The sequence below is a fragment of the Schistocerca nitens genome, chromosome 9, assembly GCF_023898315.1.
Source record: "Schistocerca nitens isolate TAMUIC-IGC-003100 chromosome 9, iqSchNite1.1, whole genome shotgun sequence".
NCBI lineage: Eukaryota > Metazoa > Arthropoda > Insecta > Orthoptera > Acrididae > Schistocerca > Schistocerca nitens.
In genome coordinates, this window is record NC_064622.1 from 127,847,690 (window position 1) to 127,874,981 (window position 27,292).

Here is a 27,292-nt window from a genome sequence, read left to right on the forward strand (position 1 = left end):
AGAGGCAATGCCTGTCATTTGGTATTCTCGGCACGTTCTTGACACTGCGGATTTCCTAACGATTTCTGAAGTAGAATGTCCCATGCATCTAGCTGTAACTACCATTGCGCCTTCAAAGTGTATTAATTCCCTTCGTGCGGCCATGATCATTGCGGAAACCTTTTCAGACGAATCACCTGAGTACAAATGGCAGCTCGGCCAATGCGCTGCCCTCTTATACCTTGTGTACGCGATACTGTTCAAATGGTTCAAATGGCTCTGAGCACTATGGGACTCAACATCTTAGGTCATAAGTCCCCTAGAACTTAGAACTACTTAAACCTAACAACCTAAGGACATCAAACACACCCATGCCCGAGGCAGGATTCGAACCTGCGACCGTAGCAGTCCCGCGGTTCCGGACTGCAGCGCCAGAACCGCTAGACCACCGCGGCCGGCACGCGATACTGTCAACACCCGTATATCCACATATCGGTATCCCATGATTTTTGTCGCCTCAGTATAAGTCACTCTGCGTCAGTGCTATCAATTGTAAAACTCCTGATAGATCAATAATAATCTGTATCGACACAGTCTATCAATGATGGTATACCCTCATCTCATCACATTCCTCATTCTCATATGGAATGCCCTCTACGTACTCGTTTACTGAAGACATTCTGAGCATCTTAAATATGAGCGTCGTTAAGGACGTTATTTTCTAGTAATTCTTAGCACACATTTTATATGAGGTATTTAGGCGACTAGGCCCTGTCAGTTTGATTAGCTCATGACTGCACCTCATTTATATTGCTTCACTAGTAAACCCTGAATCCTTAAAGAATCGAAACCCCATGCGTAAAAGAACTTCGAACATCTGCTTATTTTATAAATGTGTTAATGTGTTAAATCTTTGACGATAAGCATGTAAGCCAGAAAACGTTAAAAGGTTTCAAATTACATATAAAGTTTGTTGAAAGTAACTTTAGTGTTTCCATTATCAAATACTAGACGAATATGGCTCCCTCACTATAATGATGACAGTGAAACAGGTATGTAAATTAGAATCTCAACCGCTTCATAAGGTACCGGGTGTGACAACCAAGTAATCATAGTTGAAGAGATGATAGTACTTTATCTCGAGGAGAAGTGTTTACGGCCTGTAATGCAATTTAAATTATCCGAAAAACCGACCTTCGTGATCCAGCACGGTTGTGTCAGAGCAGTAGTTAATAGTCATTGTCACTAAGACGGTAATTTGTTTAATCGCATTCCAAACACCAATCTCGCGATGCGAGGCAAAGTAAATGAAGTAAGTAGGGGGCACGGTGATTAGTATTTGGTATTCAAATTCGGACATACGACAAAAATTATGGAATAGCATTTCTATTAAATGCCGGAAAAAGCAAATTGTTGTTAATGTCACGACGATGATCAGGAAACGGGAAGGAAGTCGTTGTTCAGGATGCTGAGTGTCACAGCTAGACATAAATAACGGATAGGATTTTAAAACTGAAGCAGATATTTGCTTGGTGGCGCATTCTATGGACAGAACGAGTAATTCAACGTGTACACCTCTGCATATGGAGTGTGAGAAGAGCAGACTAGCCAGACCCGAAGGTGGAGTCCTGACTTCCGCAAGCAGAGAGCTACAAATTTTCTCTTTTAATGTTCTTCGTTGTAATTTCAGTTCTGTAGTGCCTTTCGTTCAAGTATGGCACCGATAAAGAGGTTCACACATCCTTCAACACACTGTCGATCACATTTACATTCAAATAAGTAAACGGTTTGTGACAACACATTCATATGCACAACATACTGGAGACAAAAGGAAAAATGTTCAAAAAATGTTCAAATGTGTGTGAATTCCTAAGGGACCAAACTGCTTAGGTCATCGGTCCCTAGACTTACACACTACTTAAACTAACGATAAATAGTTTAGACAAGAAGAGAATAGAAGCTTTCGAAATGTGGTGCTACTGAATAATGCTGAAGATTAGATGGGTAGATCACATAACTAATGAGGAGGTATTGAATAGAATTGGGGAGAAGAGAAATTTGTGGCACAACTTGACTAGAAGAAGGGATCGCTTGGTAGGACACATTCTGAGGCATCAAGGGACCACCAATTTAGTGTTTGAGGGCAGCGTGGAGGGTAAAAATCGTAGAGGGAGACCAAGAGATGAATACACTAAACAGATTCAGAAGGATGTAGGTTGCAGTAGGTACTGGGAGATGAAGAAGCTTGCACAGGATAGAGTAGCATGGAGAGCTGCATCAAACCAGTCTTCGGACTGAAAACAACAACAACAAACTAACTTAAACTAACCTATGCTAAGAACAATACACACACCTATGCCCGAGGGAGGACTCGAACCTGAGGCAGGAGGAGCCGAGAAGTCCGTGACAGGACACCTCAATGCTCGCGGCCGCTCCCAGCGGCAAAGGAAAAATAATGAATACAATGTTATGTAATTTAACTTATAAATGAGATGAAAGCACCATCAGATAAAAATACCTGAACTGCACTCGTTAACGATCATTGTTCGCATTTCTGGTGCAGGTTTGAATTCCAGTAAAGAGATTTGCGCCCCTTCCTTCTGAAATAAGTTGAAAGGACGAAGTACACTGTCCAGTCACATTACTGTGACAACTTGTCAGAAGCCCGAATAACTACATTTTGCAGCGCGGACTGCTGCGAAACATGCAGGAAGAAAATAACTGAGGTTATGGAAGGTACCGACGGAGTTTTGGAACCATGCCGACTCCAGCGTCGTGGCCAGCTCCCCTTGGTCGCTCCGTTCAGGATCCGTGGCGCGGATAGCCCGATCGAATTGGTCCCACAGATTCTCGACTGGGTTTTAATCCGGGGTGTTTGATTACCAGGAGAGTACGGTACACCCATCCTGGTCATCTTCGAAACACGTACCTACACTGTGTCACACGTTGCATTGTCATGCTGGTACGAGGGGCGTTTGAATAGTCCGCGCAGAGTCCAACAGATGACACCACCGGCGCGCATCGAAGTCATGTTTAGTTAGTAGCATATTTTGAAAGAACGCACACCAAATTTCAGCCATATTGGTCTATTTCTTTGTGTTTGGCATTCGTGTGAATCAAGGAAGTCGAGTGATTGTCAAAAAATGGAAGAAAAAGAATTTCGTGTGGTGATTAAACATTACTTTATGAAAGGCGAAACGCCTCAGGAGACTAAAGAGAAGCTTGACAAACATTACGGTGACTCTGCATCTTCGATTAGAACAGTTTATAAGTGGTTTCAAAATTATCGGAGTCGCCATATGGGCACAAGTGATGCTGTACGTTCTGGACGCCCTGTGGAGGTTACGACTCCTGAAATCATTGATAAAATCCATGATATGGTGATGGATGACAGAAGAGTTAAGGTGCGTGAGATTGCTTGTGCTGTGGGAATCTCGAATGAATGGGTACATAATATTTTGCATAAACATTTGGATATGAGAAACCTATCCGCAAGATGGGTTCCGCGATTGCTCACGCTTGACCAAAAACGAAATCGTGTGAATTGTTGCAAGGGAGGTTTGCAGCTGTTCAGGAAGAATCTGCAGGACTTTAAGCGTCGTTTCGTCACTGTGGATAAAACATGGATACATTACTAAACTCCTGAGACCAAACAACAATCTAAACATTGGGTTACCAAGGGAGAATGTGCACCAAAAAAGGCGAAGACCATTCCTTCGGCATGCAATGACCAGTCGATTGTGTGGAATTAGCACAGTAAGATGGCTCGACGTAGAGATGTGACAGATCACAGCTAGAACATTTCCTATTTGGATGTGTATCTGACGACACCACGAATGAAGTTGCCCGATTTGTTGGCGTAATCGACAAAGACTGTTGAATGTATCTACAAGGAACAATGCAAAACTAACAGCCATGTAGCTCGACATAATAACAGTGGTCGTAAAATGATCCTACAACAGATAAAGGCCGTGCCTTCTTAGGCGCCTTGCCAAGGTTCGCGAGGCTCCCCCCCCCCCCTTCCCTCCATCCTCCCTCGGGCGTGGGTGTGTGTGCTGTCCTTAACGTAAGTTGATTTAAGTTAGATTAAGTTGTGTGTAGGCCTAGGAACCGATGACCTCAGCAGTTTGGTCCCATAGGAGCTTACCACAAGAAGAGGAAAAACAGATAAAGATTCAGTTTAGGTATGTCATGTTCCGTAGACCATTTATACGATTATTTTATTGATATGATATGGAACAAGTCAGATTACATGATATATGTAGACAAATATACACACATGAATAGAGCTAATATTAATATTACTGAAATTTTTAGTTCTACAGATGCAACTACATTTAGAGGTACCATTTTTTTTTTTTAGCAGTTCTGAAACAGAAACTCTGTCCATGGAATAGAAGGAATTGTCCAAAAGAAACGATTTTAAGCTAGATTTAAAACTTGATCTGCTACCTGCCAGGCACTTTATGTTGTTGGGTAAATGATCCAAGATTTTTGTTCTGAATAATGTACTCCTTTTTGAGCAACTGACAGCTTCAATAAGGAAAGGTCATATTTCCCTCCAGTGTTGTACGTATGAACATCACTGTTCTTCGCGAATTGAGATGGATTATTTATAACGAATTTCATTAGCGAATATATGTACTCTGACGGTGCAATTAAAATACCTAACTCCTTGAATAGGTGCCTACATGACGTCCTTGGGTGAGCCCCACTATTCTCTTTTGTGCAATCAATACTTCATATCTAAGTGGTGAGTTACCCCAGAAAACTATTCCGTAAGACATTATTGAGTGGAAGTATGCAAAGAACGTTAGGGGGCTGATTTGTTTACTATCAAGACTAGCGATTATACGAAGAGCGAAAGAAGCTGAACTTAATTGTTTGAGAAGCTCAGTAATATGCTTCTTCCAGTTCAAGTCGACATCAATGTGAACACCCAAAAATTTGGAGAAATCTACCCTGTTAACTGAGCTCTGTTCATATGCTACATCAATTGTCGGTATGACTCTATTCGGTGTACAGAACTGGATATAGTGAGTTTTTTTTATTTTCAAAATTAATGGAGAGTCGATTTTCTGAGAACCACTTAATAATTCTTTGAAAGACATCATTAACAAAATCGTCAGATGCTTTTTCTGGAATAGGATTTATAACACTCGTGTCATCTGCAAAAAGTACAAGTTCTGCTTGCTGAACGTTAAGTGAGAGGTCATTCACATGAATAAGGAACAGCAGAGGACCCAAAATTGAACCCTGTGGGACTCCCTTTGTGATAACTCCCCCATTCACTAGAATTTACCACCCTCCAAAGATTATTTGTGTCTCCTTTCTTCTGAAGAGGTTTGACAATTGCGTATTTCAGTCTGTCTGAAAAATTCCGTGCCAGCGAAGCATTACGTACATCGCTAAGGACTCCACTTATTAAATTAGAACAACACTTCAAACTTCAGACTCCATCAACACCACATGAGCACATCTTTTTCCTTTCCATTAGTTAAGTATGATTCAAACCAGCTGTGTGTATAGCCTTCAGTTCCATAAAACCCGAGTTTTTCTAAGAGTTAGACATGATCCACACAGTCAGATGCCTTGGAGAGATCACAAAAAATACCAACTCGCGATAATTTGTTATTTAGGGCTTGTATTATTTGATGGGTAAATGTGTAGATAGCATTCTCAGTCGAGTAACCCTTCCGGAATCCGAACTGTGACATGCTGAGTAAATTATTTTCACTTAAATGTCAGACTACTCTTGAATAAATAACTTTTTAGGACATTTTAGAAAATGAAGTCAGCAATTGGTCTACAATTATTTGAGCCACTCAAGTTCCCTTTCTTATAAAGAGGTTTGACAATTGCGTATTTCAGTCTGTCTGAAAAATTCCTTGCCAGCGAAGCATTACATACATCGCTAAGGACTCCACTTATTAAGTTAGAACAACACTTCAAACTTCAGACTCCATCAACGCCACATGAGCTCTTGTTTTTCAGTATATTTATAATTCCCTTTATTCCAGTGGGGGATGTTGTTGATATTTCTAAAGATCTAAAGTCCTGGGGAATAACATTTTTAACATATTATTTTGCTTCTTCAACTGAATCCTTTAACCCTACTTTAGCTGCTACATTCAGAGAGTGATTGTTAAAAATACTTGCAAGTTATTAATTATTACTCACAACATCATCATTTAGCTTTATTGCTATGGTATGCTGTGCACTGTCAGGCTGCCCCGTCTCCCGTTTGACAATATTCCATATAGTTTTAATCTTATTATCCGCGTTATTAATTTCTGTCAGAACACATAAGCTTCTCGACTTCTTAATGACTTTCCTTAAAATATTGCAGTATCTTTTGTAGTAACCAAGTAACGTCGGATTCTGCCTTATTCTGGTCTGTCCATATATTTCTCTCTTCCTCTTACACAATATCTTAATTCCCTTAGTAATCTATGGCTTACTTGACTTTGTAATGGCTTTTTTGGATAACGTTTCAGGAAAGCAGCTGTCAAATATTGAGACAAATTTACGATGGAATAAATTGAATTTGGCATCAGCATCATTTTCTGAGTATTCTTCATCCAATTCTACCTCTTCTAGGCTGCTCTAAAACTCTGTACCTTGTTCTCATCAATAAGCCTCCCTACCTTGTATGAACCTGCCTCAAGCCTGTAATGTGCTCTATGTGTTATATCCATTAACTGTTCTTCATGATCAGATAGCCCATTAACAACTGGGTACAAATTAATTGTTTCTGCCTAAGCCCTGTCTATAAAAATGTTATCGATAAGTGACATACTGTCGTGCTGCACAAGAGTTGTAAAATTTACAACAGATACTAGATCGAAACAACCAAACAAAGATTCTAGCTCATTTTTCCTATCCGTATTTTTTAAGAAATCTACATTCAAATTACCACAATCCACTAACTGCTTCTTTTTGTCTGACAGGTAGCTCAATAATACCTCTAGATTTTTCATGAATAGCTGAAAGTTACCTTGAGTGGATCTGTAGACTGTTACAATTCTGTCGAAGTATATTGCAGTACCAACTCACAAGCACATGCTTCAAGGATCTGATCTACACAAAAACTATTTGTTTCAGTATTTTTGACTTTGTGTCCAGTTTTTATATAAGTAGCAACTCCTCCTTTTTCCACGTTGACTCTACATGAATAATATGCTAATCTATAGTCCCTTAAATTTAACTTCTCCATCCCTGTGGTTACATGGTGTTCAGAGAGACATAAAACATCTATACCTTCAGAATTTACCCCATTTTCTAGGCATACAATCTATCTTATTTTTCAGTCCTCTAATGTTCTGATGAAATACACAAATTTTATTACTTTGGATACTGCTACAGACATGATGGCACTGTTCTGTTTTCATCTCTTTCAAAACTCTGTCTGTAACCTGCCTCTAACCTAAAAAATATGTCCCTCTGACTCCAATAATCACCGGTATTTTGTCTTATGTGCATGTGACCCCCCCCCCTTACATTTTCTGCAAGAAGGTCAACTAATCTATCCTTCCCCCTTCTATTCAGGTGCAGGCCATGACTAGTATAACCCCACCTCCCAATTGCATCAACAGGCACTGCACAGATATGAAATTTAGATCCTGCCAACAGTAACCCCCCCCCCTTCTGCTCTCTGTTAACACGGTTGACAGCCGTATTAACGCAGGGCCAATCATGGCACTGTAAAACATCCACAAACCCCACACGAGTGTGAGCTCTTGCTGCTCCTATTACATGCAGGTCTCACCTAATACTATAGTCCGAATTTCTAGCCAGGTTGTTTCCTGCTCCTGCTACTATAAGAACATGGTCCTCACCATGAAAATCTTTGCACAAGGCCCCTTGGTTTTCTGTAACCTGGCTAAGCTTAGCACTAGGTTTCAAGATGCTTGTGATCTGGTAGTAGACTCATAGTCTGTCCTGTAGCAACTGGCCTACACCTCTCCTATGACTGCTACCTAATAGCAGGACTCTTTTCTTTCTGCTTGACTTTAATCCCGACCTAGCAATACAATTGTTACTGCTGCACCCTACTTTGCTCAAAAACTACTCATTGAAAACAGTTTGGCTAGTCCTTGTCTAAATGCCGCCTGGTTATTGTATTTATATCACACGACGCAGTTAAGCTGGCCAGTTGCTATAGATATACATGGACAAAATTTACCATGGATATATTTTGCCGTGAATTGTAATAACATTGCTGTTACGTTTCTGTCTGAAGTAATAGCGTGTCAGAGACGCGTGTTTAGTTCTAAATCAGTAGTTTGATAAATTCTTACAACTTACTGAGAAGCCTGTTGTTATTGTGTGCCGGTCGGTGTGGCCAGGAGGTTCTAGGCGCTTCAGTCTGGAACCGCGTGGCCGCTACGGTCGCAGGTTCGAATCCTGCCTCGGGCATGGATGTGTGTGATGTCCTTAGGCTAGTTAGGTTTCAGTAGTTCTAAGTTCTAGGGGACTGATGACCTCAGATGTTAAGTCCCATAGTGCTCAGAGCCATTTGAACCATTTTTTTGTTATTGTGTGTTTAAATAGTTTGAAACTGATTCTATTAATGAAAGTACAAGAATTCCTTCAATGACAGTATATGGATATTGTAATTAATTCTGATTTAATCACAAATTTAAGTGTGGCTATTTGCTGTAAGTCGCTTTGAGTTTTGCGTCGGGGGGGGGGGGGGGGGGAGGTAGCCTGCACGCTAGTTACTTGCATTTTGATTTCGTTTTATCGGGATTTCTGCTGTTTGTGTTGGTAGCGGGTGCGGGTCCTGGGTTGTGTTCTACTTGTGCTGTTATGTATTTTCCGCCCCCTTGATTGCTCGTGGGCCAGCGCTCTAACAAGACTTTAGGACGCTACTTGTAATGGCGCAAATTAATAGATTGCATTGAAAAATGAGGTCTAACGCTCTAAAATTGATAAGTTGTTTGTGCGGGGTGAATGTTTTTCTTCTACATTTCAGAAACCTCAGACTGCTTTTACGTGAATGTGAAAGAATGTGTCTTCTCATTCAGCCTTTTATTTCAGGTAATTTAGTTCAAAAGAATCCAAAAACTTACAGGACTGTGCTCGGATTTAACATCTTTCGACGAATATATTCCTGACTTGATTGATCTACGTTAATCTACATCGACATTTACATAGGTACTCCGCAAGCAACCTTGCGGTGCGTGGCGGAGGGTACTCTGTACCACTACTTTTAATTTCCCCCCTGTTCCACTCGCAAATATAGCGAGGGTAAAACGACTGTCTGTATAGTGTTCGCAAAGTGCCGTGACCGCTAGACGCGTAGTCGGTTGGGGAAGCGTGGGGAGATCGGGCGGGGAAGGGGGGGGGGGGAGAGGAGGGTCGCTGAGAGCACTGTAGGAGTAATATAGAGTGCTGGAGGGAAAGTGCCGTTCTAAACTGAAGCCTACATTCACGTTTTTACTAAATATTAAGCCGGACCCATCCACGCCCACACTTGCATGGCGACCATTCAGAAAGATCTCTCATCTATTCTTTGGTTAGTATCTAAAAAAAAATTCCGCCGAAAATGCATCGATTTACTTTCGCCTGATTTCTTAGCCATTTGTAACTCTCAGAGAAGAGTCACGAGCGGGGAATTTTGAGTAGCCTACACATTTGCTTCTTTTGCCAAAACCCAGCGGAGTTTACACAGTCTCACCTCGCTAACACACTGTGCAGACACAATTGCGAGAGAATTCTGAAACAGTGGTTTATTAAGTGAGGAACTGAGGAAAAGTAAGGTCAGTATCTTGTGGAAAAACACGTCGTCGGTACAAAATAAGCGTGTAATGGCTTCAGTTCAAATGGCTCTGAGCACTATGGGACTCAACTGCTGTGGTTATCAGTCCCCCAGAACTTAGAACTACTTAAACCTAACTAACCTAAGGACATCACACACATCCATGCCCGAGGCAGGATTCGAACCTGCGACCATAGCAGTCCCACGGTTCCGGACTGCGCGCCTAGAACCGCGAGACCACCGCGGCCGGCATGGCTTCAGTTATGTTGTTCCAAAACCCATAGCATTTCTCATTTCACCAGCTGTCGACAGCCCTGAAAAATTACATTCTTTCATCGGAAAAGTCTGTAGTTAGTGGAATAACAGGGTAGATAATGGAGTTCTGCATAATAACCATACGGTAGAATATCCTCTTCTTTGTGTGCTATCATTTGCCAATATCTCAAACTGTTTATGAAATATGAGGAATGCTGTGGATGTTTCACTTTTTCTTTGTCGCTGGCGCGGTGCGATTGCAAATCAGTGCGCAATGTCAGATCAATTTCCTCGAGATTGATGGCAGCTACAGACCTCCAACCATTTTACGGAACAAAATTAGATAGAACAATTAAAAGAAATTCTTGGATAGAGGCACTCAAAGAGTCAAACAACGACTTTTAAGAGACGGTGAAAACGAAAGGAACAATTATCAGTTATTCTTAACTCCACGGATAATTCCGTCCTCAGAGAGTTTTGACGACGAAGAAGCAGTAGAATCCCAGTTTCTAAAGTTTGAGAAATGGAAAAAAAAAACATCAGAAAATACAACCACAACCATGTATACCATTAAATTCAGGGCAGCGAACACCGTACCTTACAATACCATTACCAAGACTACACAGGGACATTTTGCTGATCCCTGACTCTCTCAGACCACTCTGAAACTAGGGTGGCAGAAGTCAAGGGACAACGATATACACATATGCAGATGGCGGTAGTACCGTGTACACAAGGTATAAAATGGCAGTGCATCGGTGGAGCTGTCGTTTGAACTCAACTGTTTCGAGTGAAAAAGTTTCCGACGAGATTATAGTTGCACGACGGGAATTAAGTCTTTGAATGTGGAATGGTAGTTGAAAAAAAAACACAGGGGCCATTCCATTTCGGGAATCGTTAGGGAATTCACTATCCGAGATCCACAGTGTCAAAAACATGCCGCGAATACCAGATTTCAGGCGTTACCTCTCACCAAGGACAACGCTGTGACCGACGGCCTTCACTTAACGACCGAGAGCAGTGGTGTTTGCGTAGAGTTACTAGCGCTAACAGACAGGCAACACTGCGTGAAATAATCATAGAAATCAATATGGGACGTACGACTAACGTATCCAAAATTCCCAAGGTGGTGGTGGTTAGTGTTTAACGTCCCGTCGACAACGAGGTCATTAGAGACGGAGCGCAAGCTCGGGTTAGGGAAGGATTGGGAAGGAAATCGGCCGTGCCCTTTCAAAGGAACCATCCCGGCATTTGCCTGAAACGACTTAAAATTCCCAAGGGACCAAACTGCTGAGGTCATGGGTCCGTAGACTTACACACTAATTAAACTAAATTGTGCTGACAACAACACACACCCATGCCCGAGGGAAGACTCGAACCTCCGTGAGAGGCCTCCCAACCCGTGACATGGCACCTCAAGCCACGCGGCCAATCCGAGGGGCCTAACGTAGCCGTTAAGACACTGCGGTGGAGTTGCGTTAATGGGCTGTGGCAGCAGACGACCGACGCGGGTGCATTTGCCAATAGCACAACGTCGCCTGCAGCGCCTCTCTTGGGTTTGTGACCATAACGTTTGGACCCTCGACGACTGGGAAGCCGCGGCCGAGCCAAATGAGTGCCTGTATCATTTGGTAAGGACTCATGGTAGGATTCGTGGGTGACGCAGACCCGACGAAGCCACGAACTCAAAGTGTCAACAAGGTACTGTGCAAGCTGATGGTGACTCCATAATAATGTGGGCTGTGTTTACAAGGAATGAACTGGATCCTCTGGTCCAACAGGATCGATCTTTTTTTTTTTTTTTTTGGTCATCAGTCTACTGACTGGTTTGATGCGGCCCGCCACGAATTCCTCTCCTGTGCCAACCTCTTCATCTCAGAGTAGCACTTCCAACATACGTCCTCAATTATTTGCTTGACGTATTCCAATCTCTGTCTTCCTCTACGGTTTTTGCCCTCTACAGCTCCCTCTAGTACCATGGAAGTCATTCCCTCGTGTCTTAGCAAATGTCCTATCATCCTGTCCCTTCTCCTTATCAGTGTTTTCCACATATTCCTTTCCTCTCCGATTCTGCGTAGAACCTCCTCATTCCTTACCTTATCAGTCCACCTAATTTTCAACATTCGTCTATAGCACCACATCTCAAATGCTTCGATTCTCTTCTGTTCCAGTTTTCCCACAGTCCATGTTTCACTACCATACAATGCTGTACTCCAGACGTACATCCTCAGAAATTTCTTCCTCAAATTAAGGCCGGTATTTGATATTAGTACACTTCTCTTGGCCAGAAATGCCTTTTTTTCCATAGCGAGTCTGCTTTTGATGTCCTCCTTGCTCCGTCCGTCATTGGTTATTTTACTGCCTAGGTAGCAGAATTCCTTAACTTCATTGACTTCGTGACCATCAATCCTGATGTTAAGTTTCTCGCTGTTCTCATTTCCACTACTTCTCATTACCTTCGTCTTTCTCCGATTTACTCTCAAACCATACTGTGTACTCATTAGACTGTTCATTCCGTTCAGCAGATCATTTAATTCTTCTTCACTTTCACTCAGGATAGCAATGTCATCAGCGAATCGTATCATTGATGTTCTTTCACCTTGTATTTTAATTCCACTCCTGAACCTTTCTTTTATTTCCATCATTGCTTCCTCGATGTACAGATTGAAGAGTAGGGGCGAAAGGCTACAGCCTTGTCTTACACCCTTCTTAATACGAGCACTTCGTTCCTGATCGTCCACTCTTATTATTCCCTCTTGGTTGTTGTACACATTGTATATGACCCGTCTCTCCCTATAGCTTACCCCTACTTTTTTCAGAATCTCGAACAGCTTGCACCATTTTATATTGTCGAACGCTTTTTCCAGGTCGACAATTCCTATGAAAGTGTCTTGATTTTTCTTTAGCCTTGCTTCCATTTTTAGCCGTAACGTCATAATTGCCTCCCTCGTCCCTTTACTTTTCCTAAAGCCAAACTGATCGTCACCTAGCGCATTCTCAATTTTCTTTTCCATTCTTCTGTATATTATTCTTGCAAGCAGCTTCGATGCATGAGCTGTTAAGCTGATTGTGCGATAATTCTCGCACTTGTCAGCTCTTGCCGTCTTCGGAATTGTGTGGATGATGCTTTTCCGAAAGTCAGATGGTATGTCGCCAGACTCATATATTCTACACACCAACGTGAATAGTCGTTTTGTTACCACTTCCCCCAATGATTTTAGAAATTCTGATGGAATATTATCCATCCCCTCTGCCTTATTTGACCGTAAGTCCTCCAAAGCTCTTTTAAATCCCGATTCTAATACTGGATCCCCTATCTCTTCTAAATCGACTCCTGTTTCTTCTTCTATCACATCAGACAAATCTTCACCCTCATAGAGGCTTTCAATGTATTATTTCCACATATCTGCTCTCTCCTCTGCATTTAACAGTGTAATTCCCGTTGCACTCTTAATGTTACCACCGTTGCTTTTAATGTCGCCAAAGGGTGTTTTGACTTTCCTGTATGCTGAGTCTGTCCTTCCGACAATCATATCTTTTTCGATGTCTTCACATTTTTCCTGCAGCATTTCGTTGACTGAAAATGGTTATATTCGGCTACTTGGAGACCATTTGCAGCCATTCATGGACTTCATGTTCCCAATAAATGATGGAATTTTTATGAAGGACAATGTCATGTGTCACCAGGCAACAACAGTTAGCAGTTGGTTTGTGAAAGATTCTGGATATTTCGAGTGAATGACTTGGCCACCCACATTGCTCGTTATGAGTCCCATCGAGCATTTATGGGACACAAGCGAAAGGTCTGTTTGTGCAAAAATCCTGCAGTTAATGGGTGGTCATAGAGGCAGTATTCCTCAGTATTTCTGCAAGTGACTTCCAAAGACTTGTTGAGTCCATGTGAAGTCGAGTGGCGGCACTACGCCGAGCAAAAGGATTGTCGACACGATATTAGGAGGTGTCCTATGAGGTTTATCACCTCAGTATGTGTTCATTCATTCATGCAATTTTTTTAAAATTAAATAGTTTATTCTAAAACACTTTAAATTTAAGGGTTTTTTTCTATACTGCACTGCACACCTTTGATTCTAAAAGCTTTTTCTAATACAGAGTATTACAAATAAATATTAAGAAGTCTCCTTTTTTTCTCTCTCCTGATCTTGACACTGAACATGTGTGCAGTTTGAATACATTCTTTGAAGGAGGAGTTGTGTGGCATTGGATTGAACCGCCATTCCCTTGTGAATATCGTGACAAGTTAGCATACTCATCTTAAAATAATTGAAAAATTTATCGTTATTAATTCTGAAGAAAGATTAAGGAAAGGCAAACCTACGTTTATAGCATTTGTACACTTAAAGAAAGCCTTTGACAATGTTGACTGGAATACTCCCTTTCAAATTCTGAAGGTTGCAGGGGTAAAATACAGGGAGTGAACGGCTATTTACAATTTGTACAGAAACCAGATGGCAGTTATAAAGAGTCGAGGGGCATGAAAAGGGAAACAGTGCTTGGGAATGGAGTGAGACAGGGTTGTAGCCTATCTCCGATGTTATCCAGTCTATACATTGAGCAAGCAGTGAAGGAAACAAAAGAAAAATTCGGAGTTGGAATTAAAGTCAATGGAAAAGAAATAAAAAACTTTGAGGCTTGCCGGTGACATTATAATTCTGTCACAGATAGCAAGGACCTGGAAGAGCAGTTGAACGGAATGGACACTGTCTTGAAAGGAGGATATAAAATGAATATCAACAAAAGCAAAATGAGGATAATGGGATGTAGTCGAATTAAATCATGTAATGCTGAGGGAATTAGATTAGGAAATGAGACACTTAAAGTAGTAGATGAGTTTTGCTGTTTGGGGAGTAAAATAAGTGATGATGGTCGAAGTAGAAAGAATATAAAATGTACACTAGCAATGACAAGGGCCGGCCAGTGTGGCCGAGCGATTCTAGGCGCTTCAGTCTGGAACCGCGCAACCGCTACGGTCGCAGGTTCGAATCCTGCCTCGGGCATGGCTGTGTGTGATGTCCTTAGGTTAGTTAGGTTTAAGTAGTTCTAAGATCTAGGGTACTGATGACCTCACATGTTAAGTCCCATAGTGCTCAGAGCCATTTGAACCAATGACAAGAAAAGCGTTTCTGAAGAAGATAAATTTGTTAACATCGAGTATAGATTTAGGTGTCAGGAAGTCTGTTCTGAAATAATTTGTATGTAATGTAGAACTCTACGGAAGTGAAACGTGGACGATAAATAGTTTAGACAAGAAGAAATGTGGTGCTACAGACTAATGCTGAAGATCAGATGAGTAGATCACGTAACTAATGAGGAGGTACTGAATAGCATTGGGGAGAAGAGGAGTTTGTGGCACAACTTGACTAGAAGAAGGGATCGGTTGGTAGGACATGTTCTGAGGCATTAAGGGATCACCAATTTAGTATTGGAGGGCAGCGTGGAGGACACAAATCGTAGAGGGAGACCAAGAGATGAATACACTAAACAGATTCAGAAGGATGTAGGTTGCAGTAGATACTGGGAGATGAAGAGGTTTGCACAAGGCAGATTAGCATGGAGAGCAGCATCAAACCAGTCTCTGGACGGAAGACCACAACAACAACAATTCTGAAGTCCTAAAATGCATCAATAATGGCTCAAAATCGTTTCTTATCTTGACTGGATCAACCTACTGCCTCTTATTTTTTCGACGTTTCTTTGGGCGTCTATAAAGGACCTGCCAAGCCAGTAAACATTGCACTCGTTTGCTTAATTGTATGTCAAATGATAGACAAAGTTACGGAATTCTGCTACCTTTGAAGCAAAATAACACGTAAGACATAAAAGCAGACTAGCACAGGCAGTGAGAGAATTCCTGGCCAAGAGAATTCTACTAGTATCAAACATCGGCCTCAATTTGAGAAAGAAATTTCTGAGAATGCACGTTTAGCGCACAGCATTGCAAGGTAGTGACCAATGGGCTGTAGGAAATCCAGAAAAGGAAAGAAATGAAGCGTAGCGTTTGAGAAGTGGTGCTATAGGAGAAATCTGAAAATTAATAGCACTGATAAAGAATGAGGAGGTTCTCCTCATAATCGGCGAAGAATGGAGTTTTGTGACGGCTCCCCAAACCCAAGGTCCTCGGCGGTACTTTTGGGGCAGTCACCACAAATTGTATAAAGCGTGGGTAGTGACCAGGGTGTAGCTATGTATGTTGGCCGAACAATAATTAATGACAAGAATTGCGCCAGCTAGAATGAAGAGATAACTTATCTTTATTTCTGACGAAACGTGCACCAGCAATACAAGTCCAAGTAATATCAAAAGAGTAATCCGTGTACTGAGCCTAGTCGAATACAATAGCGAATATCACACTGCAATGACTCCGCTATAAACTCCACGAAAGGCTAGCAATAGACAATCGACAATAGACTGTCCGTCTCGGGTTTTTTTTTTTACTTTATTGTTATTTTAAAACCTGTACAAATCAGGTAGGCTGGCAGCGGCACACTACGCCGCTCTTCAGCCATAGCGTTTTACAAGAGTATAAAAAATGGCGAATGACAATAAACAAAATGACGGGCAAAAGAGAGAGGTCACAGAGACACAAAAAACACGGAGTCGTTCACATGTGACGATAACAACACTGAAAACACGTTGGCACGGTGCACAAAACACTGATGAATCCGACGGCACAAGTGAACGTAGTAGTGGGACGGCGGACACCAAAAACACTATACGACGTCACACACACGAGACACAGAAGGCGACGATCTCCGGCGCGCAAATGTTCACTATGCGTGTGCGAGTCCGGGGACCTGCCAAGAGAGGAGGAGGAGGAAGGGGAGTGGGAGAGCGAGAGGGGAGAGCAGAGATGCCACGGGCAGGGGAGATAGGGGGGAGGGAGGAAGGGGGAGAGGAAGCCCGGGGGAAGAGGGGGAAGGGAGGGGATGGGGAGATGGAAAAAGAAGGGAAGAGAAGAGAGGGGAGGGAGGGTGCCGAAAGGAAAGGACACGGGAAGTGGGGGGCGGGGCCCGTCTCGGGGCCAGCGCTCCTCCTTATATGCAAAAGGCAGAGGGCGCTGCGGACCCGAGCTCAGCCATGACGCGACCTCTTCCGTCGGCGGTAACGCCCTGAGACGCCGACGGCCGCGACAGGAACTGTGGCCAGCGATGTCACGGTCAGGGCGCGCGTGCGCGAGTTGGTTGGTTGGTTGGGTCCGTGGATACAACAAGGAGGACACGGGAAGCACAGAAACGAACAGGGTGCAAGCGCTGCTTTGACAGGAAGAGATTGCGACCTGAGGGAATTCGTGGCCGTCTGCAGCAAACAAATCAGAGGCCTGATGCCTTAAAAAAAAAAAAAAAATTAGCAAACTTTAAGAAAACGTGCAAATAAATGCGAAAGACTAACGTGCTCCTTTTGCTACAGCAGCGTCCGCCCGGCAGCCGTGTAAAAGCCTCCGTGAACGAGCAAACTTGTTTGTCAGATTCGTTGTTTCCTATCCACGTGTTTGGCCAAAGCGCGCGACGTACAAGATCTGTCAAATGTAACCTCACTTTTGAAGCAACTGTCCGCTGTCGGGAAGTATTTTGCCACTGGTGAGAACGACTACCAATGCATACAAAGCATTTACTGCATTGACTTAATCACCGTGAAAAAAAAAGCAAGACACTAGTCCAGGGAATGGTAATCATACTAATCTAATGAAAGTTCATCAAAGTACCATAACGTGGCAACATGTACAGTGTCTGTGGAAGAACTGGACAGCTTCGTTCCTTTTTTATTTTTTATTTTTTTAATTGTACCCCTGCCTGCATGTTGTGTGTGGAACATTTATTCTGTTCTTTCGTCTTATTGCATAATATGTGGCTGAAGAAAACGCAACACCTCTGACATTTTGATAATCCATATAGGCCGATTCTTTTCATCGCAAATTCCAGAATTGTGGAAACTCGTGGTGTACGTAGCGTGTTTAGGTTTTTATGTTGGTAACGTCACGTAGCGCTCTGTATGAAAATGACTGACTGTGCTGTGTGCAGTCTGTGGCTGGTTTGCATTGTTGGAATATTTACCATTGTAGTGTTGGGCAGTTGAATGTGAACAGCGCGTAGCGCTGCGCAGTTGGAGGTGAGCCGCCAGCAGTGGTGGATGTGGGGAGAGAGATGGCAGAATTTTAAGAGCGGACGATCTGGACGTGTGTATGCCAGAAAGAGTAAATTTGTAATACTGGATATTATGACTTTTGAACATTATTAAGGTAAATACATTGTTTGTTCTCTATCAAAATCTTTCATTTGATGACTATGCCTATCAGTAGTTAGTGCCTTCAGTAGTTAGAATCTTTTATTTAGCTGCCAGTATTAGCGCTCGCTGTATTGCAGTAGTTTGAGAACGAAGATTTTTGTGAGGTAAGTGATTCATGTAAGGTATAGGTTATTGTTAGTCAGGGCCATTCTTTTGTAGGGGTTATTGAAAGTCAGATTGCGTGCCCTAAAAAAGGATTGTGTGTCAGTTTAGTGATGATGAGAATAAGTAAAGAGAGAAATGTCTGAATACGTTCAGTTTTGCTCAGCTGTTTGAAAATCAAATAACGTAAGGGGTTTATCAGCACAGTAATTAATTAATTTTTCTAAGAGGACGTTTCAATGGTACCGTGAGAAATACTCTTTCTAGGTAAACATACGCTCCTAAACATCAGCACTAGCAATGAGCATCATCTTGTGAAATTTTACATCAATCAGAGTTTTTCTGTGACATGTCAAACATCGTCTGTTTGACAAACACGTCAAACAAAGCCAAATATTTCAGAGACCTAGTGAAGTTTGACAAACTGTTTGACAGTTTACACGGGCCTGCAGCGTGAAACAATCCTAAGCAAAGTCCGCGCCTCCGTGGTAAACGTGGCTCGTTTCCGCTGTGTGGTGCAGGCTCGGTGCGCTGCGGCACGGTGACGACGCAGGCGACGCCGCTGGTGACGAACGGGCAGCGGACGACGCGCGGCCAGTGGCCGTGGCATGCGGCGCTCTACCAGTCCAAGAACATCGACCTCAGCTACAAGTGCGGCGGCTCCCTCATCAGCCGCAGCACCGTCGTCACAGGTAGGCCAAAAGTTTCTACCAGAAATTCAGAAAAAAAAATATTATATGCAGTACAACAGTTAAAAACTTTCAAAATACTCTTCACAAGCACTTACACATTTTTCCACCTTTAAAACCACTTCAAAATTGTGAGTCCACGCTTCTTTAGGAACGTCACTTAGAGCACTATTGTATACTGAGATACACTCTTCGTCGGATGAAAAACGTTCGCAGACCGCGAATTTCTATTCTTCTTTGGGATCAGGGAGACGTCACATGGAGTCACGCCAAGTGAGTAGGATTGGTGCAGTAACACTCGCACGTTTTCCTTCTCCAAGAAATACACTCTTCGACTCTGGGTGCTGTGGTCTCCGTGTGGCGATGACTTTCGGCAGGAATTCAGTTATGTACACATCAGCATTGACTGTTCAACGTGTTTCAGAGATAGCAGAGGAGAGATGAACCATCTCTCTGAAGAAAATGGCCACCATCAACTTTCCATGCTCCTACTTCTCCGAACTTTCATGGATGGCTCCTCACCAGGAAAGCCCCATACCGAAGACTGCTTCTTCGTTTTGGTGTCGTAGTGGTACAACCTTTATCGACACCTGTTGCGATACTGCGTCTTTAGACCACGCTTTGTCAAATTTTTCAGAATAAAATGACATCTCTCCACCGTTACGTAGTTTGCGGCTTGTCATGGAATGTGGCACCCAGTGGGCACATCTCTTTGTTATGCGTAAGAGATCGTGAATCATGATCTGTGTCACAGCTGAACTAATAGTTAGCGTCCCTTGAATGTCAAAAGATATGACATGAGAATCATCTTCGTTCATTTTCCTCACACTTTCTCGGGTAACTGCCGTTGCTGGGCGGCCAGGATGAGACACGTCTTCAACAGACTCTCGACCCCTTGAAAACTCACGAAATAAATTTCAGTGCTTGTCCTAGAAGTGGCAGACTCACTAAAAATAAGTACTAGACAAGAATGTCTTTATTCCGCATTTAACTTGTTTTTGTAGTCATAATAAATCTCTGCACGAGAACCACGACGCGACAGATCCATCTTGCACTCTGTCAGACCCAGTACTACTTGCTTCTTCCCTCAACTTTCGCAGCGCGTTTTGAAATCCAGTTGTGGGAGAACTGCCGCGTGTTCTCTCCAAGGTCGAAAAAAAACACTTTTTCAAACTGAAACAATCTCTATACCGTCAAACTTCGGTTTAAGATCTGCCAAAAACTTTCGGCAACAGCCCTCGTCGTAGTGCAGCCAGCTGTCAGTAGCGTCTAGATTGCGTTCAGGTCCCTATTGGTTCAAATGGCTCTGAGCACTATGGGACTCAACTGCTGAGGTCATTAGTCCCCTAGAACTTAGAACTAGTTAAACCTAACTAACCTAAGGACATCACAAACATCCATGCCCGAGGCAGGATTCGAACCTGCGACCGTAGCGGTCTTGCGGTTCCAGACTGCAGCGCCTTTAACCGCACGGCCACGTCGGCAGGTCCCTATTACCCAAGCGAAATGAATACCTGGGCAGCGAGGCAGCAAAGTCATTTTCACGTCCGATAAACAAGAAAGGAGATGCACGACGTCTCCCGCGTCCGGCCATCCCGATTTAGGTTTTCCGTGATTTCCCTAAATCGCTCCAGGCAAATGCCGGGATGGTTCCTTTGAAAGGGCACGGCCGACTTCCTTCCCTGTCCTTCCCTAATCCGATGACCTCGCCGTTTGGTCTGTTCCCCCAAACAATCCAATCCAAGCCAATTCAGTACGACGTCAGAAAGCAATACCTCCATTTTTTTTCATTGCGAATGCAGTTAGTAATAAAACAGTAATTAATTAAAACCTCATGCCTGGTGCCGAGTTTTTCGGCTTGTGTTACTTCAAGGAGGTTGTCACTGAGAAAAAGAATCAAAAAGGTTTGAAAGTATGAGTAAAGTTTTTCGGAAGTCGCCAAGTGCTCTAATTCTCAAATACTAGGTGAATATAGTCTCGATAATTTCCGTGTCATGAGTTATGCTACCTCAAGGCACACAAAGTTCCTAACTTTAATACTTAATGAGTGTATTATAGCATCATTTTTAAATTCAGTGAAAATTTTTGTTGCCCCGCAATAGAGTAGAATAGACAAAGCATAGAATAGACAACAAATAGACACACAGCACCTGGGATCAGGTCATCAGGTGACTGTTTTAGCCACTTGTTAATATTCGTTCCATCGGAGAAAATTGGATTGGGCAAAAATAAGGAGAAATTAATGGAATCTGCCAATCTGAATAAAACAAAAACCCCCGCTGACCAAAGAAGGTATTGCAAACTTTATCCTACAAAACTGTCCGCCCCTGGTAGCTGAGTGGTCGGAGCGACAGAATGTCATACCTAACGGCCCAGGTTCGATTCCCGGCTGGGTCGGAGATTTTCCCCGCTCAGGGACTGGGTGTTGTGTTTTCCTTATCATCATCATTTCATCCCCATCGACACGCAAGTCGCCGACGGTGTCAAATCGAAAGACTTGCACCAGACGAACGGTCTACCCGACGGGAGGCCCTAGCCACATGGCATTTCCGTTTCCATCGTACAGAACTGCCCTCAAGCAGTGATTCATATCAAGTGGGTAGTCGAAGAAATGTAGATCCGTGAAGGATTGAAATAGGAACAAATTGAAGAAACAGCGATTTGTCAGCACCACTCCAGAATCTGAGTAACAGAATGGCGATGCTTTTTCCCTTGAATTCGCAAAATGGCTCTGAGCACTATGGGACTTAACATCTATGGTCATCAGTCACCTAGAACTTAGAACTACTTAAACCTAACTAACCTAAGGACAGCACACAACACCCAGTCATCACGAGGCAGAGAAAAAATCCCTTGAATTCGCACCATTTACGCCATAATTGTACTTCGAATATAGTAGCCCTTTCCCTGTGACTTCATCAAGTTTACATTCGACACATATATTTAACACACCTCCTCCTCTCCTTGTCTTTGTCCATTTCCTCCGTTGCCTCAATCTGTCCATCCCACCCTTTATCCATCTCAAACCGTCCCCAGCCATTCTCATCAGCACTTGTATCCCTGAAATATTAAATAACGCAGGACAATACCACTCCCACAACATGCCTGCCGTGCAGGGCAGCCTTCATGTAAGGGCCAAGAAAAATCGGGTTGATTTAGCTGACTGATACTGCCTCTATACAACACGCAGCGCCGGCCGCGGTGGTCTCGCGGTTCTAGGCGCGCAGTCCGGAACCGTGCGACTGCTACGGTCGCAGGTTCGAATCCTGCCTCGGGCATGGATGTGTGTGATGTCCTTAGGTTAGTTAGGTTTAAGTAGTTCTAAGTTCTAGGGGACTGATGACCACAGCAGTTGAGTCCCATAGTGCTCAGAGCCATTTGAACCATTTTTGAACAACATGCAGCCTATTCGCCAGGGGCTGGGAAAACACGTTTTGCGTTATCTCTGCTCCTACTGGAGTTACGTACTTATAAACACAACAATGCTGATACTTCTGAGGCCTGCTGTTTCTGTGACAAATTTGGTTGAAATTAATGTAGGGGATTGCGAGGTAACCCTGGACAAACACACACACAGTACATTCTCTTTTATATACACATTTATGATGTCATTGCCCTGTTGAGTGTAGTCATTTGTTTATTACTTAACAGTTCTTCACTAACGTTTGGTAAAAGACAGTGTGCCTAGAGACGCGGCATAAGCGAGACATGACAAGCTCTGTGCGGTTGTGTGTCGCCAAATACATACGAGTTTCTGTTAGGCTTTTTTAGCAACAAGGTGGAGAGCGTACAACTAAGGCCCATTTCAGGCTAATGACATAAGCATGAGGAATGAGTTTAAGAGGTATAAGGAGATATACCATAAGGATATGCCGACATAGTTGCCAGTCTTATTCTTGCTTCTGTGTCCTAAATTTCTCTTCGTAGGCTGAATGAGCCTAACATACAATGCCACAGCCACGCTACGTGGACAGCGAGCGAGGCAAAACAGGATGAGCCGATCAGCCGGTGCCATCTCACGTGTTGCTCCTGCCCATGTTGAGATACCCATGTGCGAACGAGAGTTAGTCTGCACTGCACCTTACGAAGGAAAGCATTTTTAGTGGATAAACCAGCTGATGTTCCAACCTGGGAGCAAGCAGCAGAAACTACAGGTGTTTTGTATAGAAAAAACGTGAAATTGGATGACAGTAATTTCTTTGATCAGTAGCACACAAAACGTGGTCAGCTTGTTTCAGATCACACAATAATGAAGAATTTTATTCGGAGGTTTTGGTATTGCCAGAATATTGCTGTGTAATTCCAGGCTATAATAACATGGTCGAAATGATGCCCAGTGGACAAAGGGTTGCAATACATCCCAAATTAACACAGTCGCAAAAATTATGTTACTGTTGTGTAACTTAAAATTGTCCTGAAAAAGCTCTACGACATAATTTCCAAGAACTATAACTTTCTTTATTAACGTGAATTCAAATAAAAAATATTTACACTTAACTCAAAAATGTTCAAATGTGTGTGAAATCTTATGGGACTTAACTGCTAAGGTCATCAGTCCCTAAGCTTACACACTACTTAACCTAAATTATCCTAAGGACAAACACACACACCCATGCCCGAGGGAGGACTACAGATTATTATTTCTTTGCCGCGCGGGATTAGCCGAGCCGTCTTTGGCGCTGCAGTCATGGACTTTGCGGCTGCTCCCGGCGGAGGTTCGAGTCCTCCCTCGGGCATGGGTGTGTGTGTTTGTTCTTAGGATAATTTAGGTTAAGGAGTGTGTAAGCTTAGGGACTGATGACCTTAGCAGTTAAGTCCCATAAAATTTCACACACATTTGAACATTTGAACATATTATTTCTTTACAGGTCTAATTGAAATGACTGAAGTTATTGAATATATTTTCGTTTTCTGCCCCAGAAGAACAAAATGGTTCAAATGGCTCTGAACACTATGGGATTTAACATCTGTGGTCATCAGTCCCCTAGAACTTAGAACTACTTAAACCTAACTAACCTAAGGACATCACACGCATCCATGCCCGAGGCAGGATTCGAACCTGCGACCGTAGCAGTCCCGCGGTTCCGGACTGAGCGCCTAGAACCGCCAGAAGAACAGATAATTGTTTCTTTTGAAATTTCCTGGCAGATTAAATCTATGTGCAAAAGTCCCGAGTTCGAGTCCCGGTCCGGCACACAGTTTTAATCTACCAGGAAGTTTCACATCAGCGCACACTCCGCTGCGGAGTGAAAATTTCATTCTGGAAACATCCCCCAGGCTGTGCCAAGCCATGTCTCCGCAATATCCTTTCTTCCAGGAGTGCTAGTTCTGCAAGCTTCGCAGGAGAGCTTCTGTGAAGTTTGGAAGGTAGGAGACCAGGTACTGGCGGAAGTAAAGCTGTGAGGACGGGTCCTGAATCGTGCTTGGGTAGCTCAGTCAGCCTTCAGCGGCGCCGCGGTTCAGACGATATTTACGTCCTTGCAGCACGTGTGCGCGAGAGTTGTTTACGTTAAGTGTATAGCGGTGTGCCGCGGTAATACATATGTTCAAATGTGTGTGAATTCCTAAGGGACCAAACTGCTGATTCCTAAGGGACCAAACTGCTGAGGTCATCGGCCCCTAGACTTACACACTACTTAAACTAACTTATGCTAAGAACAACACATAACACCCGTGCCCGAGGGAGGAAGCTTCGGCGGGAAAGGCCGCGCAGTCCGTGACATGGCGCCTCAAACCACGCGGTCACTCCTCGCGGCTGGGAATACATAGAACGAATCATAATCTTGTCGTTCGGCAAATCGACACTAAAATTTAGTTTTGTTAACGAATATGCTCGACCGAAGGCTTACGAGATAGAACGTTATTTACGGGACGAAGTAAAAATCGAACCTGACGTTCTAGGGTTGGGGTTGGTTGGGTTGTTTGGGGAAGGAGACCAGACAGCGAGGTCATCGGTCTCATCGAATTAGGGAAGGACGGGGAAGGAAGTCGGCCGTGCCCTTTGAGAGGAACCATGCCGGCATTTGCCTGGGGAGATTTGGGGAAATCACGTAAAACTTAAATCAGGATGGCAGGACGCGGGATTGAACCCTGACGTTCTAGTTGGAATACACTTATCTATAGTCAGCAGCGTGATCTATGTGAAGCTCATCAATGAAGCGGTATGGCAGGCCGCTGTGGTCGAGCGGTTCTAGGCGCTTCAGTCGGTTACCGCGCTGCTGCTATGGTCGCAGGTTCGAATCCTGCCTCGGGCATGGATGTGTGTGATGCCCTTAGGTTAGTTAGGTTTAAGTCCCATAGTGCTCAGAGCCTTTTTTTTTTTTTTTTTTTTTTTTTTTTTTTTTTTTTTTTTTTTTTTTTTTTTTTACGGCGTGTGACGACCTACTAATCCGACACCGGCAAAGACTTCGTTTCTGTCATTCGGGCGGGGATGTTGGAGCGGTTACAGTTGAACACGCGGGCATGGGACTACGAAGGATCCGCGTCTTTGAGCTTCCATTCGAAGTGCCAGAAGAATTGGTGACAGGCGCCCTGCGTCATTACGGAACGGTCCTATTCCATGTGGCTGAGAAATGGGCGATTTCAAACCGTATCCTGTCCTCAATGGCGTCAGACAAGTACTGATCGAACTCCGAAAACATATTGCGTCATACTTCTAGACCGCTGGTTGTAGGGCGATTGTCATCTGCGACGGAAAACCAAGGACGTGCTCTTGGTGTGAGAAGGAGGGACACGTAGGTTCTGAGTGTATTCAATGAAGGTTGTTACAGTTGCCAAGGGGTGATCCACCCCTCACACCGCATCCGACTGTGCTCTCCATGACCTATGTCACAACATTAGGCGATGACGTAGGCCGCAAGAGAGAAACGTACAGGAACGTACGTACAGACAGAGGCAGAACGTGGCGAGCCACGGAAGGACGACGTTGCGCTGGATCGCCTGCAGCAGTCAGAGGACGCCCTCTCTTCGGTGACGCTCGCAGCCCCTTCAGATAAGACACTTACAGAAGTCGATAATTCGACGGCGCACGATTCCGACGTCCCCAACGACCAACCAGAGGCCATGCTGACCTCTGATTCCGAGGTTCGGCAACGAAAACAGCGATCACCAAAACGCCGGAAGAAGCGCCGCCTGACAGTGGAGAACGACCAATCTGATCTAGCAGGCAATTCTGAGACGTTTTCGGGAACAGAGCAGATGGATACAGAAGAACTGCCTAGCGTGGATGTAACGGTGGCCAGCGGGACGGCGACACGACCTACCGCTGACGATGCTCCAGACACAGCGAAGGAGTTCGATCGACGGCAACAAGCTACTGAGGAGGCTACGGTGCCTATAACGCATGACAACGATGGGACGCTAGGGGACTAGTCAGGGGACCAACCCCCTGGGGGAACAGATGATGCTGGATGAACTGATCCCACACACTCTCCCGGTGTAAGACCGGAGGAGTGCACGGAATAACGGCAGACCATATGAGGGGACGGCGGGGTACTTAGGAAAGAAATCAGCCTGTGTATGCAAGAATTAGCGACCGTAAGGTTCCCTATCTATCGTGACAGCCATGCAACAAGCTTATCGGATAGGGTCTGTTAACATCAATAGCATTGTGACGCCGGTCAAAACCAAGATGCTCAGTGACATGATAAAGGCTGCAGATTTAGACATAGCACTATTACAAGAAGTTCGGGTACTTCCCCCCTCGGACTTTTACGGTTACGATGTTTACTGTTCCCCGTGCGACGAGAGAGACGTTGGCACTGCGATACTATTGAAGGAAGGAATACGTGCAGACGAAGTAGAGTATTTGCCTTCCGCTCGTGGTACGGCCGTGACCATAGGTGGAATACGTTTGATCAATATATACGCACCGTCAGGCTCGGATAAGAGAAGGGATAGAGTCGATTTTTATGCCCATGAGGTTACACCGTTGTTCCGGGAACAATACGATGCTTGCATACTCGGTGGAGATTTTAATTGTGTGCTCGACAGAAAGGACCAACATCCTAACTATACTCCTGGCCAAGAACTTCGGGAGCTGGTCAATGGGATAGAATTAGTTTGTAAATGGGACCTGAAGTGTGGAGACCATGGCTGCGGTTACCCTTGACGCTACATAACAGACAGGAGCGCCGGCGATGTGTACTCAACGACGAACCTCGGTGCACGAATGGCAAAACGTCATTTTTTCGGATGAATCCAG

General features: G+C 43.8%; 1 protein-coding gene across 2 annotated transcripts in view; it reads left to right on the forward strand.

The window, feature by feature from the left end:
- The window catches only part of LOC126203711 (serine protease filzig-like), a 370,785-nt gene that overhangs the window by 299,651 nt on the left and 43,842 nt on the right, over positions 1-27,292 (forward strand). For both annotated transcript variants that reach the window (XM_049938086.1, XM_049938087.1), the window contains exon 8: positions 18,922-19,092. In XM_049938086.1, the coding sequence (XP_049794043.1) occupies positions 18,922-19,092 (171 nt within the window). The remainder of the gene's footprint in view (positions 1-18,921; positions 19,093-27,292) is intronic.